Here is a 26,341-nt window from a genome sequence, read left to right as displayed (position 1 = left end):
TAACTGAGTAAACTCCTAATTCCACCTCTGGCTTCAGAGGATATTGTGGAATTTTTGGAGCTATCCTACCATCTTTTACTTGAACTACTACAGGAGCTACACTTGCCATCAGTCCAGTGTCTTGTCCATCTTTGGTCCAGAGGGATTCCGGTATCTGGGAGATCACTTCCTCTACCTTGGATGGACACCTGTCTATAACAGCAGAGTGTGACATTAACCTTTGTGGAGTGTCTAACATATCCTGCACTTCCTGAACGTGATTCTCGGGTATATCTACGAAGACACCCTCAGGAGTACAATATATGACACACCTCATCTTGCACAATAAATCTCTCCCAAGTAGATTAGTCGGAGCCGATGCAGCTAGCAAAAAGGAGTGCTTGGTCTGCAAAGGCCCTTTCGTAATCTCTGCTGGTTTACTTAAAGGATAGTGTTGCACTACTCCTGTTACCCCCATTGCTGAAATTGTTTTACCCGTGGTCTTCATACCTACCGTTGAATTTAACACTGACCTGGCCGCCCCTGTATCTACAAGGAAAGGTAGTGATCTACCAGCTACATCAACTGTAACCTCGGGTTCATTTCCAAGGCTAGCAATCAACTTCACTGGCTGCAAACTACAGGTGTGGCCTGACCCCTATTGTAAGTTGTGACCCTCCCGCAGCGTGCTGGCAGCTACAATATGTGAGGGGGGTAGCTGAGAATTTCCAGAGGTTTGCCAGTTCCGCTTAGATGGGTACCTCCTGGTTTCCCCTGCATGTGGCTCATAACTCCTCCTATGCGGTCCCTGATCCCAATTACGTGCGCCATACTGTGTGTCATGTTCTGGTCTAGGGGGTCGATATACCTTATGTGGGTCTTTAAAATTACAGTTCCGTGCGTAATGTCCTTCCCTCTGACATTTATAACATTTCACTACATACGACTTACCATCAGGGGTCTGGGGTTTAGGCTGATGTGGCTTCGTTGTCAGGGCTTTTATACTTACTGTCATCAGCTTATCCCCCTGTGACTCCCTGTGCCTAATGATGTTCCGATCATGCTCAATAGCGGACTCTCTTAATGCAGCCACCGAGATACCTCTCCAATTTGGTTGAGTGGTTTGTACCCTTGTTCTCAACATTTCTTTTAAACCGTCCATTAATACGGACACCGCTACCTCTCTATGATGTACATTTTCCTTAATATCCGCGACCCCAGTGTATCTAGCCATTTCCTGCAGTGCTCGATGGAAATATTCAGAAGCCATTTCACCTTCTTTTTGTCTAATGGAGAAAATTTTATTCCATTTGACAACAGTTGGGAAATATACTCCTAACTGCAGATTGATCTGTTTTACGTTCTCCTGATTGTATTCATCAGTGAGAGGTACTTCTGCGTCTAATTTACAGTCGGCAATGAATTTCACAGGGTCAATATTGGAGGGCAAACATACCCGTAGCACTGTCCGCCAATCTTTGTTTGTGGGTTCGGTGGCGTTACCTAGTTCTCTAATAAACCTCTGACATGCGGCTAGATCTTTTCTGGGATCGGGAAATTCAGACATAATTGTCCTCAATTCTGTCCGGGACCAGGGGCAATGCATAGCAATGTTCCTGACGGGAGTGATTCCCTGAGTGTCAGTCTTCCCATTGGGGACTGCGATCACCCTGACAGGATTTAGTTCAATTACATAATTCTGGGTTGCTTCTACAATGTGAGGTGCAATTGTCTCTGCATAATGTACTGTACCGTACTTACCTGTGGACACGACCTCACCTGTCCCTCCGCTAGGGGCCTTTGCTACTGCTCTTACTGGTTGGGCCGTGCCCACTTGTGTGTCTTGTATGGTGGCTGCTAGAGAGAGTGCCGATATCGTGCTGGGCTCATCTTCTTGGTCGCAGTCCTGAGGGAAGTTTAAGATGGGATACAACTTGCACGGGTTAGCATTAACACATTTATTAAGTTCACTCTTATCATATATTAGTATGCCATTCTCTGTAGCCATTTTCTCTCCTGTAATGTACGGTGGTGGCGGTGCAGTTGCTATCAGTTTCCTGCTAGGGTTGGAACCAGCTGTTTGAGCTAATCCCCTTTGCATATCACCCTCCTGTTGCCATAAATGTAAACAATCTGTATGTCTAATCATTTGTTTTCTGGATTTTATTAGACATATCCTTCTCCTTAAATTTTGCAACACCTCAGGACTAAAACTGCCTACCTTAGGGAATGGTTCCCTATCTTCCGCAGTCATACGTTCCCATTCATTGCATAAAACCTCTGCGTGTGATCCATATTTCTCACACATTATGTACCTCGCCGACCCTTTGGGCCGCGGAATATCAACCTGAACCCTGGTTGATCGTCCCTTACTTGAGCAACTGGCCCCCATTGTTTGCAGGTATTGCCTTCTCAGCTAATTCCTACAAAAACCAAATTACTCAGTGGTAAGGCAACGGTGAAAGTTCTCAGAGCGCTCTCACCCACTCATGCCCACGTTGGCCAATACACCTAAGCACTGTCCTCAGCACCGGTCGTACCCAACCTAGGGCCCTATGTAACCTCTATTTACTGAGAGTGTGTGGGAGTGACATACCCTTCCCAGTAAATATTGGTCGTTGGAGATTTCCTGAGTGACCAGCGAAACTCCCTTAAAATAAAAAACTGTTACACAAATCACGTTGCGTGTACAATTAGCGTCTATGATCCCGCGATTTTACGCAAATGGCGTAATGGGTATCAAGTTGAACTAACTATTGCACAAACTAACGCGCGGTACAATCGCACGGCGTATAAGTAACTGTTACTTATCCGCTGTACGACCAATGGAATCGTTTTTCAGGCTGCGAAACCTCAGCCGGATTTTTTCAGAACAGGCCTATATGGGTACTACGCTAACCCCCGGGACTGCGCTCTCACCGCTGACCTTTTAGGCCACGGTATTCAGAGCTTCGCTTGACTTAGCGGATTTCTGACTTCGCTGACCTCTTGGTCTGCTGTTATACTAATTGCTCCTTTGTACTCTAATCAATGTTAACATGAGAAAGTGTCCACTCACCTGATGTGTTCTCCTACGGGATCCCGAATTCTGGGTTCACAAAACCTTTATTGTTTGCACACTCACGCTCGTTCACTCATATACACTTTGTTTTTTCTGTACAGAAAATTAACTTTCATTCAGATAAAACAGCCTAGTCCCAGAGGTGACACAGTAAGAGAAGGTTCTTTTAAACTAAATATTGGAAACTGAGCAAATTTGTGCTATTATCGCGTGGCTACCATATCGCCTAAACTAAAACAATGCTTATTGTGTGATTTGTATTTAGTGGGCGTACCTGTACGCACGTTGCGTAAACACGCCACGTGTGTAGGCCTTTACGTTGTGTACGCAGTCCCGAACGCTGTCCGAGACACGTGTACAAAGGCCGTACGTCCGCAGTACTACAAATCCCACACTTCTATAAATGTAAGCGATTTTTAACTATAATCGCTCACTTAACACTACACACAGTTTCCACTGTATCAACCTTTACAACTAGGCCAGGCTGTGTGTGCGTCTTACAATTACTCCCTTAAATATTAACTCTATATGTTAACTAAATAGCAACAAATTTTCCAGTACAGATCAAAATAAATCTGGTAATCAGTGATTATGGCAATGGTGTGAGCAGATATGCAAAGTACAAAATACAGGAGTATGCGTGTGTTGCGTGCGCATTTGGCGCCAAAACATAAATTTACAGATTTTACAAAGAAAACTAGCTTTTGCGTTCTTACCTTACGGATCCCTCCAGCATCCCTTCAAACCATGCAGGGTAGACGCTTATCTAATCAGCACTTATTATATCCCCGACCAAGAGAAGATTTACAGGGGATACTCCTCCGCCCTTTGCTGATAGATAAAGTCTGCGAGAACACTCTGCTAGGCTGCGGGTATGAGAAGGAACCGGACGAGCTCCCAATTGATAATGTCGATATTATCTTAGACCGCAAAGCTATACCTTTAATACACTTTTACCGTTGAGCCGCTAATGGCCGCTAGATTATGTGCACGTGCTACGCACTCTGTACGCTATTTGCGTACCGAGTCCCATACGTGGTACGAACTTGATGTACACACGCCGCGCTGAGTGTACGGAGTACGCTCAGCGTGCGCACACACAATGAATAACCTTTAAACCTTGTTAATGATACAATGTAATGATATGCTTACACTTTAAACCCTTAACAGTAAAGTACTGTAATGATGTTATACCTTTAAACCTTAAGTAGCACTGGCGATACAAAGTACCCGCAGTGCGTACACCTTATCAATGCTGATACACCTTATACAGATAAATATACTTTAAACCCTTGTGCAGGAAAGTGAAGACACCACACTGATTTGTATTTGAAACCACCGGGTTCTAAGGCCACAGTGGATTGATTCCAAAAGATAAAACAATACAATTTATACACTACAGGCTAACAAGTAAATCTAAACAGAATAATGGCTACAGAGAATGTACATACGTGAGAATATTCGCAAGCGCAACCCGGCTCCGGTCCTCCGCTCATCAGGTAGATAGCGTTCAGAGTCTCCTGACTGGCCAGGCAACAATGGTCCTTTTATACACAACATGCATACACAATACAATGGTCACTGTAATCTCATTGTCCATTGGACAGAGGGATGTGTCTCTACATTACAGAAAAGGTCATAGGTGGATTTGAAAGGGTAGGCGATGTCTTTCCTCAACTGCTCTAGTGGGTGGTATCCTCTGGATTCCCGCCGCATATGTAATTTACAGTAAATACAGTTAATGTTCATAATCTACTTTTGTACATAACTATGGCCCTCATTCCGAGTCGTTCGCTCGGTATATTTCATCGCATCGCAGTGAAATTCCGCTTAGTACGCATGCGCAATATTCGCACTGCGACTGCGCCAAGTAATTTAACAATGAAGATAGTATTTTTACTCACGGCTTTTTCTTCGCTCCGGCGATCGTAATGTGATTGACAGGAAATGGGTGTTACTGGGCGGAAACACGGCGTTTCAGGGGCGTGTGGTTAAAAACGCTACCGTTTCCGGAAAAAACGCAGGAGTGGCCGGAGAAACGGAGGAGTGTCTGGGCGAACGCTGGGTGTGTTTATGACGTCAAACCAGGAACGACAAGCACTGAACTGATCGCAGATGCCGAGTAAGTCTGAAGCTACTCTGAAACTGCTAAGTAGTTTGTAATCGCAATATTGCGAATACATCGGTCGCAATTTTAAGAAGCTAAGATTCACTCCCAGTAGGCGGCGGCTTAGCGTGTGTAACTCTGCTAAAATCGCCTTGCGAGCGATCAACTCGGAATGAGGGCCAATATGCAGGAACAAGCGATCTTTCTCTAACTAACACCGGAATGTTACCCTCAAAATACCCTACAGCTGGATACTAGACATCACCTTCCAACCTTTATCTGACCCTTCCTATCATGCAAAGGCAAATCTCTCTGTTCAGGAACTGTTTAAACTAGTAATACTCGCTGACATGGTCTAGGGGAACTATATCTAAAATGTACGCTATATGGGTTAAATAGGTAATGTTCTAATAACACGCTACACGCTCACAAACCCTACCGTAAATGCGCATACCACGCGCCAAGGCGCATGGCCGTGAAAGCTCCGTTACGCAAATTGCGGATACGCGCACGCACGGCAGAGCGAGTGCACGCGCAGCGGGCATGTGCATGGGGTTAGTACAAGGCATATGTATTACGATATTTTTCGACTTTGACAATACTGATATTAGTAATCTTGAAAAGGAGATTAGTGCGTGTGAAGCTATGGGGTTAGAGGTACTCAAAGCTGATACCTCAACAGAATGGCTCTCTAGGTTGGAGAACAATATTATGTCATTCAAGGCTGATTTACTTACCTTTAAAAAAAATAATATAAAAAGGTGAGAGATGACTATAAAGAACTAAGAGTATACCCTTGGGTATTCTTTCAGGGAGGGATGCGACAATGGTGTCCCAGGCAGATAGGTAGAAAGCGTTTTGAGAGGTCTTACACGGACATTGAGTCCCACACCTCTGATTCTGATCAGTCAACGACACAGAGTGGCCCTTTTTTACGAGAAGTGGGCCTCACGTGCACCAGAAACAGAAAAGAACAGGGCGCTGTAGGAGGGGAAGGCAGAAAAGCAAATGCCCAAAAGGAAAGTTCCTGGAAGGGCAGGAGGAAGTGAAGGTTTTCAACCTTTCAGATTACGCCCTCACTGACATTGAGCAGCGGATGTTAACGAAAGGTTTATCTTTTGTATAAACATTCAGACAAAGTACTTTTGAATGTGAAGTGGAGTTATACAAGTTTCAGAGGCAACTTAAATTGAAAGATTACTTTAATAAACAAGGGGTTAATTATAACCCGAGAACTCCATTTCCTAGCAAAAGCACTTTTGAACCACCCTCCAATAATCCATCCATAGAGATTTTATGAGATTGGTCAGACAAGATATAATCCCCTTCATGAAAAAATAGAAACGCTCCTTCTCTAATGTAACTAAAGATGAACAACTGACCATTGAAAGTTTAAAATCTAATGCCTCTATTGTAGTGCGTGCTGCAGATAAAGGCGGAGGGGTTGTAGTATTGAATAAAAATGACTACACTTCTGAAGTTTATAGACAACTTGATGATCTGATTTGTTATAAAAGGTTGCAGTATGATCCTACCTTTGGGTATAAAAGAGAGATCGATGCTGCTATCTCCCTGGGACTTGGTAATGGTTGGATAGATGAACCGACTGCAAAATTCCTAACTCAGGAATATCCAGTTATTCCAATTTTATATATACTGCCAAAAGTTCATAAGTCCTTAACCAAACCACCGGGGAGACCGATTATCTCCTCTAGGGGGTCATTGTGTCAGAGTCTCTCGCAATTTGTTGATTATTTTCTTCAAGCAGTGGTGTCCTCCACGTTTACAATTTTGAAGGACACGACTGATTTCTTGAATAGATTAATTAGCTTTGGTTCTCCTCCGGAGAAATGCTTAATGGTTACCTGCGATATCACAAGTCTATATACCAATATTGGACATGAAGCAGGTATTGATGCAATTCGCAAGTCTATTTTTGAAAATGTTACATATAAAGGTCATCCATGTGAATACCTGTTGCTACTATTGGATATAATTTTACATAAAAATTACTTTATATTTGAGAATTCATTTTTTCTTCAATTACAGGGGATGGCGATGGGGTCCAATGTGGCCCCATCGTACGCCAACCTGTTTATGCATGAGTATGAAAACCTACATATATTGGGTAGCACCCTGTATTCACAATATATAGCCTTCTATGCACGTTTTATCAACAATATTTTCCTTATTTGGACAGGGGTGCCGCAGGTGGGGGGAGGGGCAGGTGCAGGTGGTGCGGTGGATGGGGAAGGGGGTCTGGAGACTTGACTATTTAGTGGAGACAGAAGGAGAGGGGGCATCAGGGGGTATGGATTAAGGGGGGGTTTCGGCAGCAGAGCCAAATTAAGGGGGGGCCCAGGGGGTACGTTGCCCGGCCCCACAGTTTTTAGGTGTCCCCCCGGCTGGAGTAGCTCTGTGCCAGCTATGAAGCTCCCCCGTCCTGCCAGCAACAGCAGCAGAATTGTGCTACAGTCAGCACATGCTGCTGCGTGTTGGCAGGTCTGTGGTGTTGCAGGGAGGCTGCAGGTGGTGAAGGGGCGGGTGCGGTGGTGCCGTGGGTGGTGGAGGGGTGGGAGAGGGGGGGACCGTGGATGGAGGAGGGTGTCTGCAGATGCTGCGGGTGGAGGGGGGGCAGGTTTGGGGGGAGACATATTTGGGGGGTGGATGGTGGAGGGGGTCTGGAGGTGCTGTGGGTGGTGGAGGGGCGGGAGAGTGGGAGCCGCTGGTGGTGTAGGGTGTCTGGAGGCACAGCGTGTGGGGGAGGGGTGCGGTGCCGCATGTGGTGGAGGGAAAGGTGCGGAGATGTAGTGCATTGGGGAGGGGTCTGGAGGCGCTGTGGGTACTGTACCTGCCAAAAAGGTAGTTGGAGGGTATGCAGTAACAGGGCCAGGACAGGGGTGACAGGGTCAGAACAGGGGTGAAGGGGCCAGGACAGGGGTGACAGGGTCAGAACAGGGGTGACGGGACCAGGACAGGGGTGATGGGGCCAGGACAGGGGCGACGGGGCCAGGACAGGGGCGACGGGGCCAGGACAGGGGCGACGGGGCCAGGACAGAAATGACAAGGACAGGATAGGGGTGACAGGGCCAGGACAAGGGTGACATGGCCAGGACAGGGGTGACAGGGCAAGCACAGGGGTGACAGGGCCAGGATAAGGGTGACAGGGCAAGGCAAGGGGTGACAGGGCAAGGCCAGGGGTGACAGTGACATATCAGAACACAGGACATGGGAGAGATTGGTATTAGGGACAAAACAGTGGTGACAGACAGATGTGTCTTACCGGAGTCACTGTTGCTGGCTGCTGCTGTTCCACTCCAACCTGTTGGGATCTGCTGCTGGTGGAGGCTTGGCATGGCTGACTCTCTCAGGCTGGAGTCCTGCTTCTAAATACACAAATAGCAGTGCTTATTAAAGAGATATGTACCTTTATTAATACACTTTAGAGAATTCAATAATTGTTAATAACAAATCTCATCATACGTGCCGGTCAGTCCTGCAAAGCATTAAACGAAGTGCAATTTAGTTCCAAACCTTATTGGTAATAGTTAGTACGCAAGCTTTTCAAGTTCAGCTGATTATTTAATCTCTTGACTCTTTATAGTTAGAAATAATTTGCAGAGCAATAATTAGTGCCACTGATAGTGGCTGATTAGTTGCAACAGCCGAAAGAGATAATGTTAGTGGTTACTACAGCATGCTGTTTCTTATATTATTTTTTCTTTAAGACAATGACAGTGGTCCTCACTGATAGGTGAGTGAAAAACCTGCTTAATCCTTTGGTCCCATGTAATGGTGTCTCCCGGCTCCTGCTGCTTTTATTATCCCATTGTAGGTGCCATATCTGGAGTATCCAAACAGTGGTAAAGGTGCCTGCAGGTAGATGGAGAGTCAGACCGGTACCGGACAAATAATGAAGACCTCTTACGCGTTTCTCCGCCTATAGTGAATTCAGCGGCTTCTTCAGAGAAGTATAGCTCTATCTCTCCGTGGTCCCATTTAAATAGCGGTCATTCTCCCGCCTGCAGGTGTGCGTAGAGTCTCCTTACCAAGCCTCGTTTCCGGGTGGAGCGCACACGCCTGCGTACTATGGCGTACTCGTGACCTCTCTAGATCACGTGCCTGCTTCTCACGTCTTGATTTCGGGCTGTGACGTTACTTTACCATTAACAAACTAAGCTTCCTGGATGCGTTCCACACAGCTTCCGAATTAAGACTTAATATAATCAAAGTCTGCTCATTGCTTTGGATCTTATAATCATAAATAGATATATTCGCATGGATTTGAGATTCAGTATTCCATACATTAGAATTCTTTCATAATAAATAATACTTAAACATATATAAACAATTAGGTATATAAATATAAAAACATATATATGTGCACTCAGATAAATATATATAGATGTACAAATTTATTTATTTATACATATATATATATATATATAAATAATTATATATGGCGCACGTGTCCCTCCTCCAGATCTATGACTCATTTGACTAACTCCGCCCAGTGTTGTGACTCCGCCCATCATTAGCAAATGAGGCACAAAGTCACAGATCTGGGCTAATATATATGAGATATATATATATATATATTTACATATATATATATATATATATATATATATACACACACGCACACACCATATGGACAAAAGTATTTGCCCACACTTGTTATTTGCAATCATCACACTGCAGGTTGATGAACACTTCCTGCGTACTGTATGGCCTGTTTTGGTCGGTTAGATATGTCACTATAATACCGTTGGCTGTAGACAGTAAGAGAGTACTTTAATAAAAATTAAATAGAAAGCCCCATGTTAGTCCAGCTTCCTGATGTCACCTCCAGAACAAGTCCAATTTAACAGGACTCCTGAACGAGAACAAATGACACATATATACATGTAGCGTGCGCATATTACTGGGGGTGTGGGCGACTAAGAGCATCGCTGCACAGTAAAGAAGCGGGGCGGCGCCAACACCGGGATATAACTCACCCAGCATCCACAGCGTCTTTTGATTTGCTCATCGCCGCGATGCTCGGTGACAGCCTGGCCCGGGAGAGCAGCCGGTCTCTGCTATTGTCTCCAAGCACAGCTCATGCTCCCACCACGCCACAGCCACTCACACTGCACCTGGCCAACACAGAGGCCTGGAACGTAAATAGGAAGCAGCCGGACACAACTCAGATGGAGGCTGCTCACAGCCAATCAGAGTCAACGGCGGCCTTAGAGTGATGACTTGCTGGAGCGGCCGCATTGGTAAGAAGGCGTGGCTGTCACAGTATGTTGGGGGGGCGTTTGCCCTCATCACCCTCCATAAATCCGTCGGTGCTTGCTCCCAGCTTGACACAAGGTAGTCCCAATCTGCCAGGTTTCCCGGCACTTGAAGATGACATCATATCTAAGCACCGGGGCACTGCATTGAAAAAGGGGAAGTCCTGTGTCTGACCCGTGTTCGAAACGTGTTCCAAATACTGGGTCACACCCAGAATTTTGGTGTAAAAGTGGTATTATTCTACATAGCTGACTTCTCTGTCTCATTCAGATAGCATAGATTGCTGTTTAAATAATCAAGCTAGGAATTCTGGACCCTCCAGCTGCTGGGGAAGGCACCAGTGGTGAAACTAATGAATGGTTCAACCACCAGATGTTGTGGGAAGGATGGCAACAATCAGGATTGTGAAGAGGGGGGCAAAGGATCTTTAGAATTCCATTACCATGTCCAACAGCATAGGGCACCTGGTATTTGTAGTGTGAGCTGCATACTGCCGGTAGAGTCAGAGACGTATCACTTGTGCATCCCCATCTTCTTCTGCACTTCAATTCCAAGAAGGCAAGTGAGGTACCTTGAAGGAGGTGCCGGCAATGAAGTTTCACCACTACAAGGCAGTGCCAGTAACTTGGTGCGTCTGTCGTGTATAAATCCTTTTGGGCTTTAATTTTGTTATAGGCAATGTGTTGAAGAGGTGGGCTTCCCAATTGCAAACCTATGCAGAGGTCACTTCGGGGAATCACCACCCATAATGCAAGTTTTGCAGGACAGGCTAAGCCAGTGAGCACTGCAACCAGTTCATGGCAGAGATGACAAGAGACATCTTGCAAAAGAAAAACTCCTGAGGACTTGGTAGAAGTGGAAAATGCCACAGGCAAGTCTGAAAACATTGCAGGCAATGGGAAAGTGAAAGTGCTCAAGTTGAGGTTGCAGCAGCTTCTTCAAAGCAGAGAAGGAGTGGGAAGAAAAATAACCTTACAAAGTGTTGACTAGTAGTTAAATGTTTTAATGCTACAAGCCTTCTCTTAATTGAGCATTATTGTGCATGACTCATCAGCCACAATAAACATTTCATGTCTGTGTTATTGTGCATGACTCTTCAGTCCTAATAATATCATATGTCTGAGTAGTCTGACTAGAGTGCAGGTGCATGTTGTTTACTTCACTCTATAAAAAGGTCTTCATATGTCCAAGGCTGTCACTGTGTTATTGGAGCGTCACAGTGTTGTATGGCTGTACAGTATTTAGCCCACGAGATTGACTGCTGTTTATCTCCTCTCCCCTGTATCCTGTTATCTACAATAAAACCAACTTTGGTTTGGAGTCAACGTGTGGATTAAACTCATTGCTCACATCCACTATGTACCGACTAACTTGTAGGCATCTGACAATAAAAATAAAACAAGTGTTTACACAATGCAATAGCAATACCATAATGGTGAATGGTGTCCTTCCTCTTCTTGTCCTTTAAATCCATCACATTTTTATAATTATTTAGCATTTTCAAGCATGAAAGCACAATGATATGACAGTGTGTACGGAGAAACTCTGGAGTCCATATACCTTTATACTGTAAGATAAAATAAGGAGACTGAACAGAAAAGGCAGAGAAATTCCCTGTACATATCACTTCTCGATTTATACTAAAGGGATTTCTCTGCCTTCAGCCTTCTAGTCAGGCCCGGTGACAGGGGGGTAAAAAGGGGACTGAGATACTGAGAGGCCCGAGTCTTGGATGGGTCCAAAATGCACCAGGCATCGGGTGAGTAAAAATTTTATTTAAATGTTTTTTTTCTGTGCCACAACCCCAGAACATCACCGGCAGCTGTGGCAATGTTTGTGTTAACCCCTTGCGTGCTGCACCAGAGGTCGGTTTGTAAAGAGTAACTGCAGCTGGAACTTAGCTCTGGGCTGTAGGGTTATATGTGTCTAAGTGGTTGGCAGGTGTCTAAGTGGTTGGAAGAAGTATCGCAAGTGTTAGGTGGCTATGTGAAGGACCCTTTCCTTAAGATGTTGTTCCCCGTACTTTGGGGGTAATTCAGACCTGATCGCTGCTGTGCATTTTTGCACAGCAGGCGATCAGTTCCAAACTGCGCATGCATATGCACCGCAATGCACAGGTACGTCGTACAGGTACAAAGTGGGTCACCGCTCAGCAATGGGTTTGTGGGACGGATCCGTTCGCATGGGCAACCGCAAGGAGATTGACAGGAAGAAGGCATTTGTGGGTGTCAACTGACTGTTCTCATGGAGTGTCTGGAAAAATGCAGGCATGTCCATGTGTTAGCAGCGAGGGTTCCTGGTGTCAATTCCGGTCCCGGACAGGCTGATGTGATTGCAGCAGCTGAGTAAGTCCTGGGCTGTGCAGAGACTGCACAAATCAGTTTGTACAGCTCTGCTACACATGCGTTTGCACACTTGCACAGCTAAAATACCCTCCCCTGTAGGCGGCGACTATCTGATCGCACCAGTGCAAAAATCGCTTCCTAGCGATCAGGTCTGAATTAGGCCCCTTGTTCCTTGTATGTGGTTCAGAGAGGTAGGACAAATTTATATGCACACAGTGAGCTTGATGACAGCAATCTCCGTCAGGAAGTTTCCTTTATTGTGCCACCAGTAGGTGAATGTACTTGGGATGATTACTATAAACCCCCCCACACTGCTTGATAACTCCAATATACCCACCCCTCTCACAAACAATAGTATACACTTACATTCCCCCCATAAATAATAATATACACTTAAATCCATCAATTCACAAATGACAATGACATGCACCTACATCCATCTTCCTTACACATAAATTACATTATACACTTTCAGTACATCCCCCCTCCCCATCAACAAATGACAATAATATTCACTTACCCCCTCCTCACCCACAAGTGACAGTAACATACACTTACCCTCTCCCCACCTACAAGTGACAGTTATATACACTTACACCCCCCTTCCCACAAGTGACAGTAATATACACTTACCCTCTCCCCACCTACAAGTGACAGTTATATACACTTACACCCCCCCTTCCCACAAGTGACAGTAATATGCACTTACAACCCCTCATCCCACCCACAAGTGACAGTAATATACACTTACCCCCACCCACAAGCAACAGTAATATACACTTACCCCCCTCCGCACCCACTAGGTACAGTAATAAACACTTACCCCCCCTCCCCCGCAAGTGACATTATTATACACTTACCCCCTCACAAGTGACAGTAATACACACACACACACACACACACACACACACACACACACACACACACACGTAATAGTAATATGCACTTACCCCCCACCCACAAACGACAGTAATATACACTTACCCCCCTCCCCACCCACAAGTGACAGTGTAGCAGGTAAGTATAGGTGGATATGTCTGTGCAGGTGTCGGTTGACGTACCTGGATTCTTCACCCGGGATCACCTCCTGGACTGGATCTCACTGCTGGAACCCTAGGCAGAGGGACGAGGAAACCCAACCCCGGTGGACCCAACACATAAGTCACCACACGTTAACAGTAACATGAAATGTATTATTCGAGAACAAACTGGTCACCGCTGTGTGTTTAACGGAGAAAGCAACAAAGTACATCTCACCATAAGAGGAAAATAATACATACATGAACATAAAATACCATTGTAAATAACAATGCAAAGTCACCATATACTGGTAGAATATCTCAACAGTTAGTTTATGTTGGCATTAATATACTCCACACGCAAACAGACCTTAAAATGTCCACAAAGTTACTATCTCAGCTAAGACTTGGAAAACAGAATTCAAGGTAGTCTCTCTATTATCCACTCTAAGAAGTAGGGTTAGGCCACACTTAAGACTTTCCTAAAATGTCTTTACAGTTTAACCAAGCAGCTGGGTAAAGGCTAGTCTATTGAAACCTTGTCCATATGAGGCATACATTAGGTACTATGGCAAGCAGGATAGTCTAGCTGGAATGTGTATGCAGATATTGCCAGTTAGCAATAGGCTCATTACAGCAGTCAATTATGTCAAAAAGGCTTAATCCAGTCAAAGCAAAATTAGTAAGAAAAGGCTCAGTTCAGTTCCCCAAAAACAACAGTATATCACTGTACCTCAGCAGAATACAGATGATGGGGTAATGTTAGAAGCAGGGTGATGAAAGGAATGCAAAAATAGGATTTTGATAACCTACCGGTAAATCCTTTTCTCCTAGTCCGTAGAGGATGCTGGGGATGACATCAAGACCATGGGGTATAGACGGGATCCGCAGGAGACATGGGCACTCTAAAGACTTTTCATTGGGTGTGAACTGGCTCCTCCCTCTATGCCCCTCCTCCAGACCTCAGTTGTAGGAACTGTGCCCAGGGATACTGACATTTCTAGGAAAGGAATTACTTAACTAGTGGTGAGATATCTACCAACTCACACCCTCAACCATGCAGCACACATGGCATTCAACATAACACACGCAAACAGGCATGAACTAATTGCAGCAACATGCTGAAACCAAGATAACACAACTTGTGTAACTGTAATAATTAAACTGCAGGTTGAATACGCACTGGGACGGGAGCCCAGCATCCTCTACGGACTAGGAGAAAAGGATTTACCGGTAGGTTATCAAAATCCTATTTTCTCATACATCCTAGAGGATGCTGGGGACGACATCAAGACCATGGGGTCTATGCCAAAGCTCCAGTACTGGCGGGAGAGTGCGGATGACCCTGCAGCACCGATTGACCAAACTTTAGGTCCTCATCGGCCAAGGTGTCAAACTTGTAGAATTTTGCAAATGTGTTTGACCCTGACCAAGTAGCTGCTCACTAAAGTTGTAATGCCGAGACCCCCCAGGCAGCCACCCAGGAGGAGCCCACTTTCCTAGTAGAATGGGCCTTCACCGACTCGGTAACGGCAATCCAGCCATAGAATGAGCTTGCTGAATCGTACCTCTGATCCAGCGTGCAATAGTCTGCTTGGAAGCAGGACACCCAATCTTGTTGGGAGCATACAGGACAAACAAAACCTCTGTTTTACGTATTCGAGCTGTTCTAGCGACATAAATCTTCAAAGCTCTAACCACATCTAGAGACTTTGACTCAGCGAACGTGTCAGTAGCAACTGGCACCACAATAGGTTGGTTTATGTGGAAAGAGGAAACCACCTTTGGAAGAAAATGTTGACGAGTTCTCAACTCTGCCCTATCTTCATGGAAGATCAGGTAAGGGCTCTTGTGGGACAAGGCCCCCAAATCAGACACCCGCCTTGCGGATGCCAACACCAAAAGCATCACCACTTTCCAAGTGAGAAACTTCAACTCTGTTTCTTGTAGAGGCTCAAACCAACCCGATTGAAGGAACAGCAACACCACATTAAGGTCACATGGTGCCACTGGAGGCCCAAATGGAGGCTGGATGTGCAGAACCTCTTTCACGAACGTCTGAACTTCTGGAAAGGAGGCCAATTGTTTTTGAAAGAAAACTTATAAGGCCGAAAGCTGGACCTTGAATGACCCCAATCGAAAGGCCCGCATCCACACCAGCCTGCAGAAAATGGAGAAAACGTCCCAACTCAAACTCTTCCGTAGGAGCCTTCTTGGATTCACACCAAGACACATATTTTCTCCAAATACGGTGGTAATGTTTAGACGTTACTCCTTTCCTGGCCTGAATAAGAGTGGGGATGACTTCCTTGGGAATACCCTTTCGGGCTAGGATCCGACGCTCAACAGCCATGCCGTCAAATGTAGCCGCGGTAAGTCTTGATATACACACGGCCCCTGCTGTAGTAGGTCCTCTCGAGGAGGAAGAGGTCGAGGATCTTCTATGAGCAACTCCTGAAGATCTGGATACCAAGCCCTCCTTGGCCAGTCTGGGGCAATGGAGATTGCTCAAACTCTTGTTCTTATTATTATTTTGAGAACTTTTGGAATCAGTGGAAGTGGAGGGAAAACATATACCGACCGAAACACCCACTGGGTCACCAGTGTATCCACTGCTATTGCTTGAGGGTCTCTCGACCTGGAACAATTTCTCTGAAGCTTCTTGTTTAGACGAGATGCCATCATGTCTACTTGAGGAACTCCCCAAAGACTCATCACCTCTACGAAGACTTCTTGGTGGAGGCCCCACTCTCCTGGATGGAGATCGTGTCTGCTGAGGAAGTCTTCTTCCCAGTGGTCCACTCCCGGAATGAAAATTGCTGACAGAGCTCTAACATGTCTTTCTGCCCAGAGGAGAATCCTTGTCACTTCTGCCATTGCCGCTCTGCATTTAATTCCGCCTTGCCTGTTTATGTACGCTACTGCTGTTACATTGTCCGACTGGATCTGCACGGGATCTTGAAGAAGATGTACCGCTTGTAGAAGGCCGTTGTAAATGGCTCTCAATTCCAAAACGTTTATGTGAAGGCAGGCTTCCTGACTTGACCATTTTCCTTGGAAGCTTTCCCCCTGTGTGACAGCTCTCCAGCCTCGGAGACTTGCACCCGTGGTTATTAGGACCCAGTCGTGAATCCCAAACCTGCGTCCCTCTAGTAGGTGAGAACTGTGTAGCCACCACAGGAGTGAAATCCTGGCTTTGAGGGACAGGATTATTTTCTAGTGTATGTGTAGGTGGCATCCGGGGACCACTTGTCCAACAGGTCTCACTGGAATACTCTGGCATGAAATCGGCCAAACTGTATGGCCTTGTAGGCCGCTACCATTTTCCCCAACAACCGAATGCATTGATGGATCAAGACGCTTGTTGGTTTCAATATTTGTTTGACCATTTTCTGGATTTCTAGAGCCTTTTCCAATGGAAGAAATACTCTCCGTACTTCTGTGTCCAGAATCATCCCTAAAAAGGACAATCTTGTCGTCGGTTCCAACTGCGACTTTGGAAAATTCATGATCCAACCGTGTTGTTGGAGTATTGACAGGGAGAGTGCGATGTTCTGCACCAACTGTTCCCTGGATCTCACTTTTATCAGGAGATCATCCAGATAAGGAATTATATTGACTCCTTTTTAACGAAGGAGGACCATCATCTCCGCCATCACCTTGGTGAATACCCTCGGTGCCGTGGAGAGTCCGAATGGCAACGTCTGAAACTGGTAATGGCAATCCTGTACTGCGAATCTCAGATAAGCTTGGTGAGGAGGATAAATGGGAACACCATGAAGTCCCCCTCTTCCAGACTGGAAATCACTACCCTCAGGGATTCCTTCTTGAACTTGTACCTTTTCAGGCAGAGATTCAGATTTTCAGGTTTAAAATCGGTCTGACCGAGCCGTCCGGCTTCGGAACTACGAAGAGGCTTGAATAAAAAAACCTTCTCCTTACTGTGCCAAGGGTACCAGGACAGTGACCTGATCCTGACATAATTTTTGAATTCCCGTTGTTACTGCCTCTCTTCCCGGAAGAGAAGCTGGCAAGGTCGATTTGAAAAATCGGCATGGGGGGACGTCTTGAAACTCTAGTTTGTACCCATGGGACACTATTTGTAAGACCCATTGGTCCAGGCCAGATTGAATCCAGATTTGGCTGAAAAGTTTCAGATGTGCTCCCACCCGAGCGGACTCCCGCAAGGGAGCCCCAGCGTTATGCTGCAGATTTGGCAGAAGCAGGGGTGGACTTCTGGTCCTGCGATCCGGCAGACGCTGCGGATTTGTTTCCTTTTCCCCTTCCCCTACCTGCAAAAAAAGGGGAGACCTTTGGCCTTTTTTTATTTGTTGGGCCGAGAGGACTGTATGTGAGAGTGATGTGTCTTTTTCACTGGTGTAGGAGCATAAGGCAAGAATGTCGACTTACCTGCGGTAGCCACCGAGATTAACACATCTAGCCCATCACCAAACAAGGCCTCACCTTTATACGGGAGAGCCTCCAATTTTATTTTGGAATCTACATCAGCATTTCACTGGCGAATCCACAACGCCCTCCGAGCCGATACTGCCATGGTAGCAGTTCTTGATCCCAAGAAACCAATATATTTAATGGATTCTAGTACGTACGCAGCAGCGTCTTTGATATGACCTAACGTTAGGAGTATCTCGTCTCCATCTATTGTGTCAATGTCTAATGACAAGTTTTCTGACCACTTTCCAATAACACTACTCACCCACTCACAGACAATGGTAGGCCTGAGTAGTGTCCCATTGGCCACATCAATAAATCACCTCACTCACTTGCAGTCTGTCGGCTTCTTAAGTGAAGCCATTCCAGGCGCAGGGAGAGACACCTTTTCTATTTTATGACAGGGCCCTGTCTAAAATGCGGGGTGACTCCCACCTTTTTTGGAAAAAGGTAAGCTGCCTGAATTCCTTTTGGGAATCTGAAATTTCTTTTCAGGTTAAATCAGACCTGAGGTGGAGGGAAAATTACATTACTTCTTTACTAAAGTAAACCCTCTCCTTGTGGTAAAATAGGGGGCTTCGTAACTTCTAATGCCTCCTTTATAGCTAAAACATGTTTTGAATGCTTTTTTGCTAACTTAGGACCTATTCCCCTGGAATCACTAGTGTCGACACAGGAATCAGAGTCCGTGTCGGTATCAGTTTGTACTACTTGTGCAAATTTGTAAGTGACCCAGAAAGGTCCCTGTGGATGAAAGGCAGAACTATTAAAAATCACATCTTCAACAGATTATTTTCATTTTCTGTATGAGATTCAGTCCAACCTCTTACTGATATGATTCACACTATCATGTAACCTTTCACCCAGTCAGGCTCTTGGTGTCATATTACACCTCTGTGTCCCTAACATGTCTCCACAGAGTTCCCTGCCACAGACATGTCACACACGTGCAGAACCACACCACAGACACTCCGGGATTTATAGGGGACAGACCCACAGTAAAATCTGTCAGAGGGACACAGATGGGATTTGCAAGTTCACAACCCAGCGCCAGTAACACAATGTCTGTGAACACAAAATGCCCACTGACATTCAGCGCTTTTATAATGTTAATCACACAATTATATAGCACCAAATTCACTGTGGCCCCCCCTGTTTTGCACCCTGATACTTGTTCAGTAGTGGAGGAGGACCAGCGTTGTCTCTGCAGCCTGAGGAGAGAGAGAAAATGGCGCTGAGCAGTGTGCTGGCTGACTGAGGAGGAAGCTCCACTCTTCAATGGTGTGTTTCTCCTCAGCTTTTATGAGGTAATTTTTTATACTGGTGGGGGTAGGACTGTACCTCAGCAACTTATGCCCCTTATTTATGCAAGTTTCCATAGGTTTCATGCTGCCCAGGGCGCCCCCCCCCCCCCGCTCCCTGCACCCTACAGTGCTGTGTATGTGTGGGCAACATGGCGCGCTGCGCTTCCACCAGCCGTGCGGTACCTTTAGCCATCACTTTCTTGACTGAAGATCTGTCTTCTAACTAGAGATGAGCGGGTTCGGTTCCTCGGAATCCGAACCCCCCCGAACTTCACCCATTTTACACGGGTCCGAGGCAGACTCGAATCTTCCCGCCTTGCTCGGTTGACCCGAGCGCGCCCGAACGTCATCATCCCGCTGTCGTATTCTCGCGAGATTCGTATTCTATATAAGGAGCTGCGCGTCGCCGCCATTTTCACTCGTGCATTGGAGATGATAGGGAGAGGACGTGTGCAGCGTTCTCTCAGTTGTGTTCAGTGTGCTGCAAATATCTGTGTTCAGTGTGCTGCAAATATCTGTGCTCAGTGTGTTGCAAATATCTGTGCTCAGTGTGCTTGCAAATATCTGTGCTCAGTGTGCTGAAAATATCTACGTTCTCTGCCTGAAAAACGCTCCATATCTGTGCTCAGTGTGCTGCAAATATCTGTGCTCAGTGTGCTTTATTGTGGGGACTGGGGACCACCAGTATTATATAGTAGGAGGACAGTGCAGGGTTTTGCTGGCCAGTGACCACCAGTATTATACGTTCTCTGCCTGAAAAACGCTCCATATCTGTGCTGCATTGTAGTATATAGTAGGAGAGCAGTGCAGAATTTTGCTGACCAGTGACCACCAGTATTATATCAGTACGGTACAGTAGTCCACTGCTCTACTTACCTCTGTGTCGTCAAGTATACTATCCATCCATACCTGTGGTGCATTTTAGTTGTTGTGCGCAGTAGTAGGAGGACAGTGCATAATTTTGCTGACCACCAGTATATAATATATATCAGTACGGTACAGTAGTCCACTGCTCTACCTATCACTGTGTCGTCAAGTATACTATCCATCCATACCTGTGGTGTATTTTAGTTGTTGTGCGCAGTAGTAGGAGTACAGTGCATAATTTTGCTGACCACCAGTATATAATATATAGCAGTACGGTACAGTAGTCCACTGCTCTACCTACCTCTGTGTCATCAAGTATACTATCCATCCATACCTGTGGTGCATTTTAGTTGTTGTGCGTAGTAGTAGGAGGACAGTGCATCATTTTGCTGACCACCAGTATATAATATATAGCAGTACGTTACAGTAGTCCACTGCTCTACCTACCTCTGTGTCGTCAAGTATACTATCCATCCATACCTGTGGTGTATTTTAGTTGTTGTGCGCAGTAGTAGGAGGACAGTGCATAATTTTTCTGACCACCAGTATATAATATATAGCAGTGCGGTACAGTAGTCCACTGCTCTACCTACCTCTGTGTCGTCAAGTATACTATCCATCCATACCTGTGGTGCATTTTAGTTGTTTTATGCAGTAGTAGGAGGACAGTGCATAATTTTGCTGACCACCAGTATATAATATATAGCAGTACGGTACAGTAGTCCACTGCTCTACCTACCTCTGTGTCGTCAAGTATACTATCCATCCATACCTGTGGTGCATTTTAGTTGTTGTGCGCAATAGTAGGAGGACTGGCATAATTTTGCTGACCACCAGTATATAATATATAGCAGTACGGTACAGTAGTCCACTGCTCTACCTACCTCTGTGTCGTCAAGTATACTATCCATCCATACCTGTGGTGCATTTTAGTTGTTGTGCGCAGTAGTAGGAGGACAGTGCATAATTTTGCTGACCACCAGTATATAATATATAGCATTACAGTACAGTAGTCCACTGCTCTACCTACCTCTGTGTCGTCAAGTATACTATCCATCCATACCTGTGGTGCATTTTAGTTGTTGTGCACAGTAGTAGGTGGACAGTGCATAATTTTGCTGACCACCAGTATATAATATATAGCAGTACGGTACAGTAGTCCACTGCTCTACCTACCTCTGTGTCGTCAAGTATACTATCCATCCATACCTGTGGTGCATTTTAGTTGTAGTGCGCAGTAGTAGGAGGACAGTGCATAATTTTGCTGACCACCAGTATATAATATATAGCAGTACGGTACAGTAGTCCACAGCTCTTCCTACCTCTGTGTCGTCAAGTATACTATCCATCCATACCTGTGGTGCATTTTAGTTGTTTTGCGCAGTAGTAGGAGGACAGTGCATAATTTTGCTGACCACCAGTATATAATATATAGCAGTACGGTACAGTAGTCCACTGCTCTACCTACCTCTGTGTCGTCAAGTATACTATCTATCCATACCTGTGGTGCATTTTAGTTGTTGTGCGCAGTAATAGGAGGACAGTGCATAATTTTGCTGACCACCAGTATATAATATATAGCAGTACGGTACAGTAGTCCACTGCTCTACCTACCTCTGTGTCGTCAAGTATACTATCCATCCATACCTGTGGTGCATTTTAGTTGTTGTGCGCAATAGTAGGAGGACTGGCATAATTTTGCTGACCACCAGTATATAATATATAGCAGTACGGTACAGTAGTCCACTGCTCTACCTACCTCTGTGTCGTCAAGTATACTATCCATCCATACCTGTGGTGCATTTTAGTTGTAGTGCGCAGTAGTAGGAGGACAGTGCATAATTTTGCTGACCACCAGTATATAATATATAGCAGTACGGTACAGTAGTCCACAGCTCTTCCTACCTCTGTGTCGTCAAGTATACTATCCATCCATACCTGTGGTGCATTTTAGTTGTTTTGCGCAGTAGTAGGAGGACAGTGCATAATTTTGCTGACCACCAGTATATAATATATAGCAGTACGGTACAGTAGTCCACTGCTCTACCTACCTCTGTGTCGTCAAGTATACTATCTATCCATACCTGTGGTGCATTTTAGTTGTTGTGCGCAGTAATAGGAGGACAGTGCATAATTTTGCTGACCACCAGTATATAATATATAGCAGTACGGTACAGTAGTCCACTGCTCTACCTACCTCTGTGTCGTCAAGTATACTATCCATCCATACCTGTGGTGCATTTTAGTTGTTGTGCGCAGTAGTAGGAGGACAGTGCATAATTTTGCTGACCACCAGTATATAATATATAGCAGTACGGTACAGTAGTCCACTGCTCTTCCTACCTCTGTGTCATCAAGTATAGTATCCATCCATACCTGTGGTGCATTTTAGTTGTTTTGCGCAGTAGTAGGAGGACAGTGCATAATTTTGCTGACCACCAGTATATAATATATAGCAGTACGGTACAGTAGTCCACTGCTCTACCTACCTCTGTGTCGTCAAGTATACTATCCATCCATACCTGTGGTGCATTTTAGTTGTTGTGCGCAGTAGTAGGAGGACAGTGCATAATTTTGCTGACCACCAGTATATAATATATAGCAGTAGACCATTGCTATTGATATATTACTGGCATATAATTCCACACATTAAAAAATGGAGAACAAAAATGTGGAGTGTAAAATAGGGAAAGATCAAGATCCATTTCCACCTCGTGCTGAAGCTGCTGACACTAGTCATGGCTGAGACGATGAAATGCCATCAACATCGTCTGCCAACGCCGATGCCCAATGTCATAGTAGAGAGCATGTAAAATCCAAAAAACAAAAGTTCAGTAAAATGACCCAAAAATCTAAATTAAAAGCATCTGAGGAGAAGCGTAAACTTGCCAATATGCCATTTACGACACGGAGTGGGAAGGAAAGGCTGAGGCCCTCTCCTATGTTCCTCATGACTAGTGGGTCAGCTTCACATGAGGATGGAAGCACTCATCCTCCCACTAGAAAAATGAAAAGACTTAAGCTGGCAAAAGCACAGCAAAGAACTGTGCGTTCTTCTAAATCACAAATCCCCAAGGAGAGTCCAATTGTGTCGGATGCGATGCCTGACCTTCCCAACACTGGACAGGAAGAGGTGGCGCCTTCCACCATTTGCGCGCCCCCTGCAAGTGCTGAAAGGAGCACCCGCAGTCCAGTTCCTGATAGTCAAATTGATGATGTCACTGTTGAAGTACACCAGGATGAGGATATGGGTGTTGCTAGCGCTGAGGAGGAAATTGACAAGGAGGATTCTGATGGTGAGGTGGTTTGTTTAAATCAGGCACCCGGGGAGACACCTGTTGTCCGTGGGACGAATATGGCCATTGACATGCCTGGTCAAATTACAAAAAAAATCACCTCGTCGGTGTGGAATTATTTTAACAGAAATGCGGACAACAGGTGTCAAGCCGTGTGTTGCCTTTGTCAAGCTGTAATAAGTAGGGGTAAGGACGTTAACCACCTAGGAACATCCTCCCTTATACGTCACCTGGAGCGCATTCATCAGAAGTCATTGACAACTTCAAAAACTTTGGGTGACAGCGGAAGCAGTCCACTGACAACTAAAGCCCTTCCTCTTGTAACCAAGCTCCTGCAAACCACACCACCAACTCCCTCAGTGTCAATTTCCTCCTAAGACAGGAACGCCAATAGTCCTGCAGGCCATGTCACTGTCAAGTCTGACGAGTCCTCTCCTGCCTGGGATTCCACCGATGCATCCTTGAGTGTAACGCCTACTGCTGTTGGCGCTGCTGTTGTTGCTGCTGGGAGTCGATCGTCATCCCAGAGGGGAAGTCGGAAGACCACTTGTACTACTTCCAGTAAGCAATTGACTGTGCAACAGTCCTTTGCGAGGAAGATGAAATATCACAGCAGTCATCCTGCTGCAAAATGGATAACTCAGGCCTTGGCAGCCTGGGCGGTGTTAAACGTGTTTCCGGTATCCACCGTTAATTCACAGGAAACTAGAGATTTGCTTGAGGTACTGTGTCCCCGGTACCAAATACCATCTAGGTTCCATTTCTCTAGGCAGGCGATACCGAGAATGTACACAGACCTCAGAAAAAGAGTCACCAGTGTCCTAAAAAATGCAGTTGTACCCAATGTCCACTTAACCACGGACATATTTACAAGTGGAGCAGGGCAGACTAAGGACTATATGACTGTGACAGCCCACTGGGTAGATGTATTGCCTCCCGCAGCAAGAACAGCAGTGGCGGCACCAGTAGCAGCATCTCGCAAACGCCAACTCATTCCTAGGCAGGCTACGCTTTGTATCACCGCTTTCCAGAAGAGGCACACAGCTGACAACCTCTTACGGAAACTGAGGAACATCATCGCAGAATGGCTTACCCAAATTGGACTCTCCTGGGGATTTGTGACATCGGACAACGCCACCAATATTGTGCGTGCATTACATGTGGGCAAATTCCAGCACGTCCCATGTTTTGCAAATACATTGAATTTGGTGGTGCAGAATTATTTAAATAACGACAGGGGCGTGCAAGAGATGCTGTCGGTGGCCCGAAGAATTGCGGGCACTTTCGGCATTCAGCCACCACGTGCCAAAGACTGGAGCACCAGCAAACACTCCTGAACCTGCCCCGCCATCATCTGAAGCAAGAGGTGATAACGAGGTGGAATTCAACCCTCTATATGCTTCAGAGGATGGAGGAACAGCAAAAGGCCATTCAAGCCTATACAGCTACCTACGATATAGGCAAAGGAGGGGGAATGCACCTGACTCAAGCGCAGTGGAGAATGATTTCAACGTTGTGCAAGGTTCTACAACCCTTTGAACTTGCCACACGTGAAGTCAGTTCAGACACTGCCAGCCTGAGTCAGGTCATTCCCCTCATCAGGCTTTTACAGAAGAAGCTGGAGAGATTGAAGGAGGAGCTAAAACAGAGCGATTCTGCTAGGCATGTGGGACTTGTGGATGGAGCCCTTAATTCGCTTAACCAGGAGTCACGGGTGGTCAATCTGTTGAAATCAGAGCACTACATTTTGGCCACCGTGCTTGATCCTAGATTTAAAACCTACGTTGGAGCTCTCTTTCCGGCAGACACAAGTCTGCAGAGGTTCAAAGTCCTGCTGGTGAGAAAATTGTCAAGTCAAGCGGAACGTGACCCGTCAACAGCTCCTCCTTCACATTCTCCCGCAACTGGGGCTGCGAGGAAAAGGCTAAGAATAACGAGCCCACCCGCTGGCGGTGATGCAGGGCAGTCTGGAGCGAGTGCTGACATCTGGTCCGGACTGAAGGACCTACCAACGATTACCGACATGTCGTCTACTGTCACTGCATATGATTCTCTCACCATTGAAAGAATGGTGGAGGATTATATGAGTGACCGCATCCAAGTAGGCACGTCAGACAGTCCGTACGTATACTGGCAGGAAAAAGAGGAAATTTGGAGGCCCTTGCACAAACTGGCTTTATTTTACCTAAGTTGCCCCCCCCCTCCAGTGTGTACTCCGAAAGAGTGTTTAGTGCAGCCGCTCACCTTGTCAGCAATCGGCGTACGAGGTTTCTTCCAGAAAATGTGGAGAAGATGATGTTCATCATAATGAATTATAATAAATTCCTCTGTGGAGACATTCACCAGCAATTGCCTCCAGAAAGTACACAGGGACCTGAGATGGTGGATTCCAGTGGGGACGAATTAATAATCTGTGAGGAGGGGGATGCACACAGTGAAAGGGGTTTGTTAAAGTGTGCATGTCCTGTTTATACAACATAAGGGTGGGTGGGAGGGCCCAAGGACAATTCCATCTTGCACCTCTTTTTTTCTTTAATTTATCTTTGCATCATGTGCTGTTTGGGAACTATTTTTTTAATCTGCCATCCTGTCTGACACTGCAGTGCCACTCCTAGATGGGCCAGTTGTTTG

General features: G+C 45.7%; 1 protein-coding gene across 1 annotated transcript in view; it reads right to left on the bottom strand.

Moving 5' to 3' along the window:
- LOC134927337 (polyglutamine-repeat protein pqn-41-like) overlaps positions 1–26,341 on the bottom strand; it is a 106,391-nt gene that overhangs the window by 41,232 nt on the left and 38,818 nt on the right. Inside the window, exon 2 of the mRNA XM_063921636.1 lies at positions 8,431–8,533. Within this exon, the coding sequence (XP_063777706.1) occupies positions 8,431–8,503 (73 nt within the window). The 5' untranslated portion in view covers positions 8,504–8,533. The remainder of the gene's footprint in view (positions 1–8,430; positions 8,534–26,341) is intronic.

The sequence above is a fragment of the Pseudophryne corroboree genome, chromosome 5 (assembly GCF_028390025.1).
Source record: "Pseudophryne corroboree isolate aPseCor3 chromosome 5, aPseCor3.hap2, whole genome shotgun sequence".
Classification (NCBI taxonomy): domain Eukaryota; kingdom Metazoa; phylum Chordata; class Amphibia; order Anura; family Myobatrachidae; genus Pseudophryne; species Pseudophryne corroboree.
Note: the sequence above shows the minus strand (reverse complement) of the source record. Positions and strands in the feature narration are given on the sequence as shown.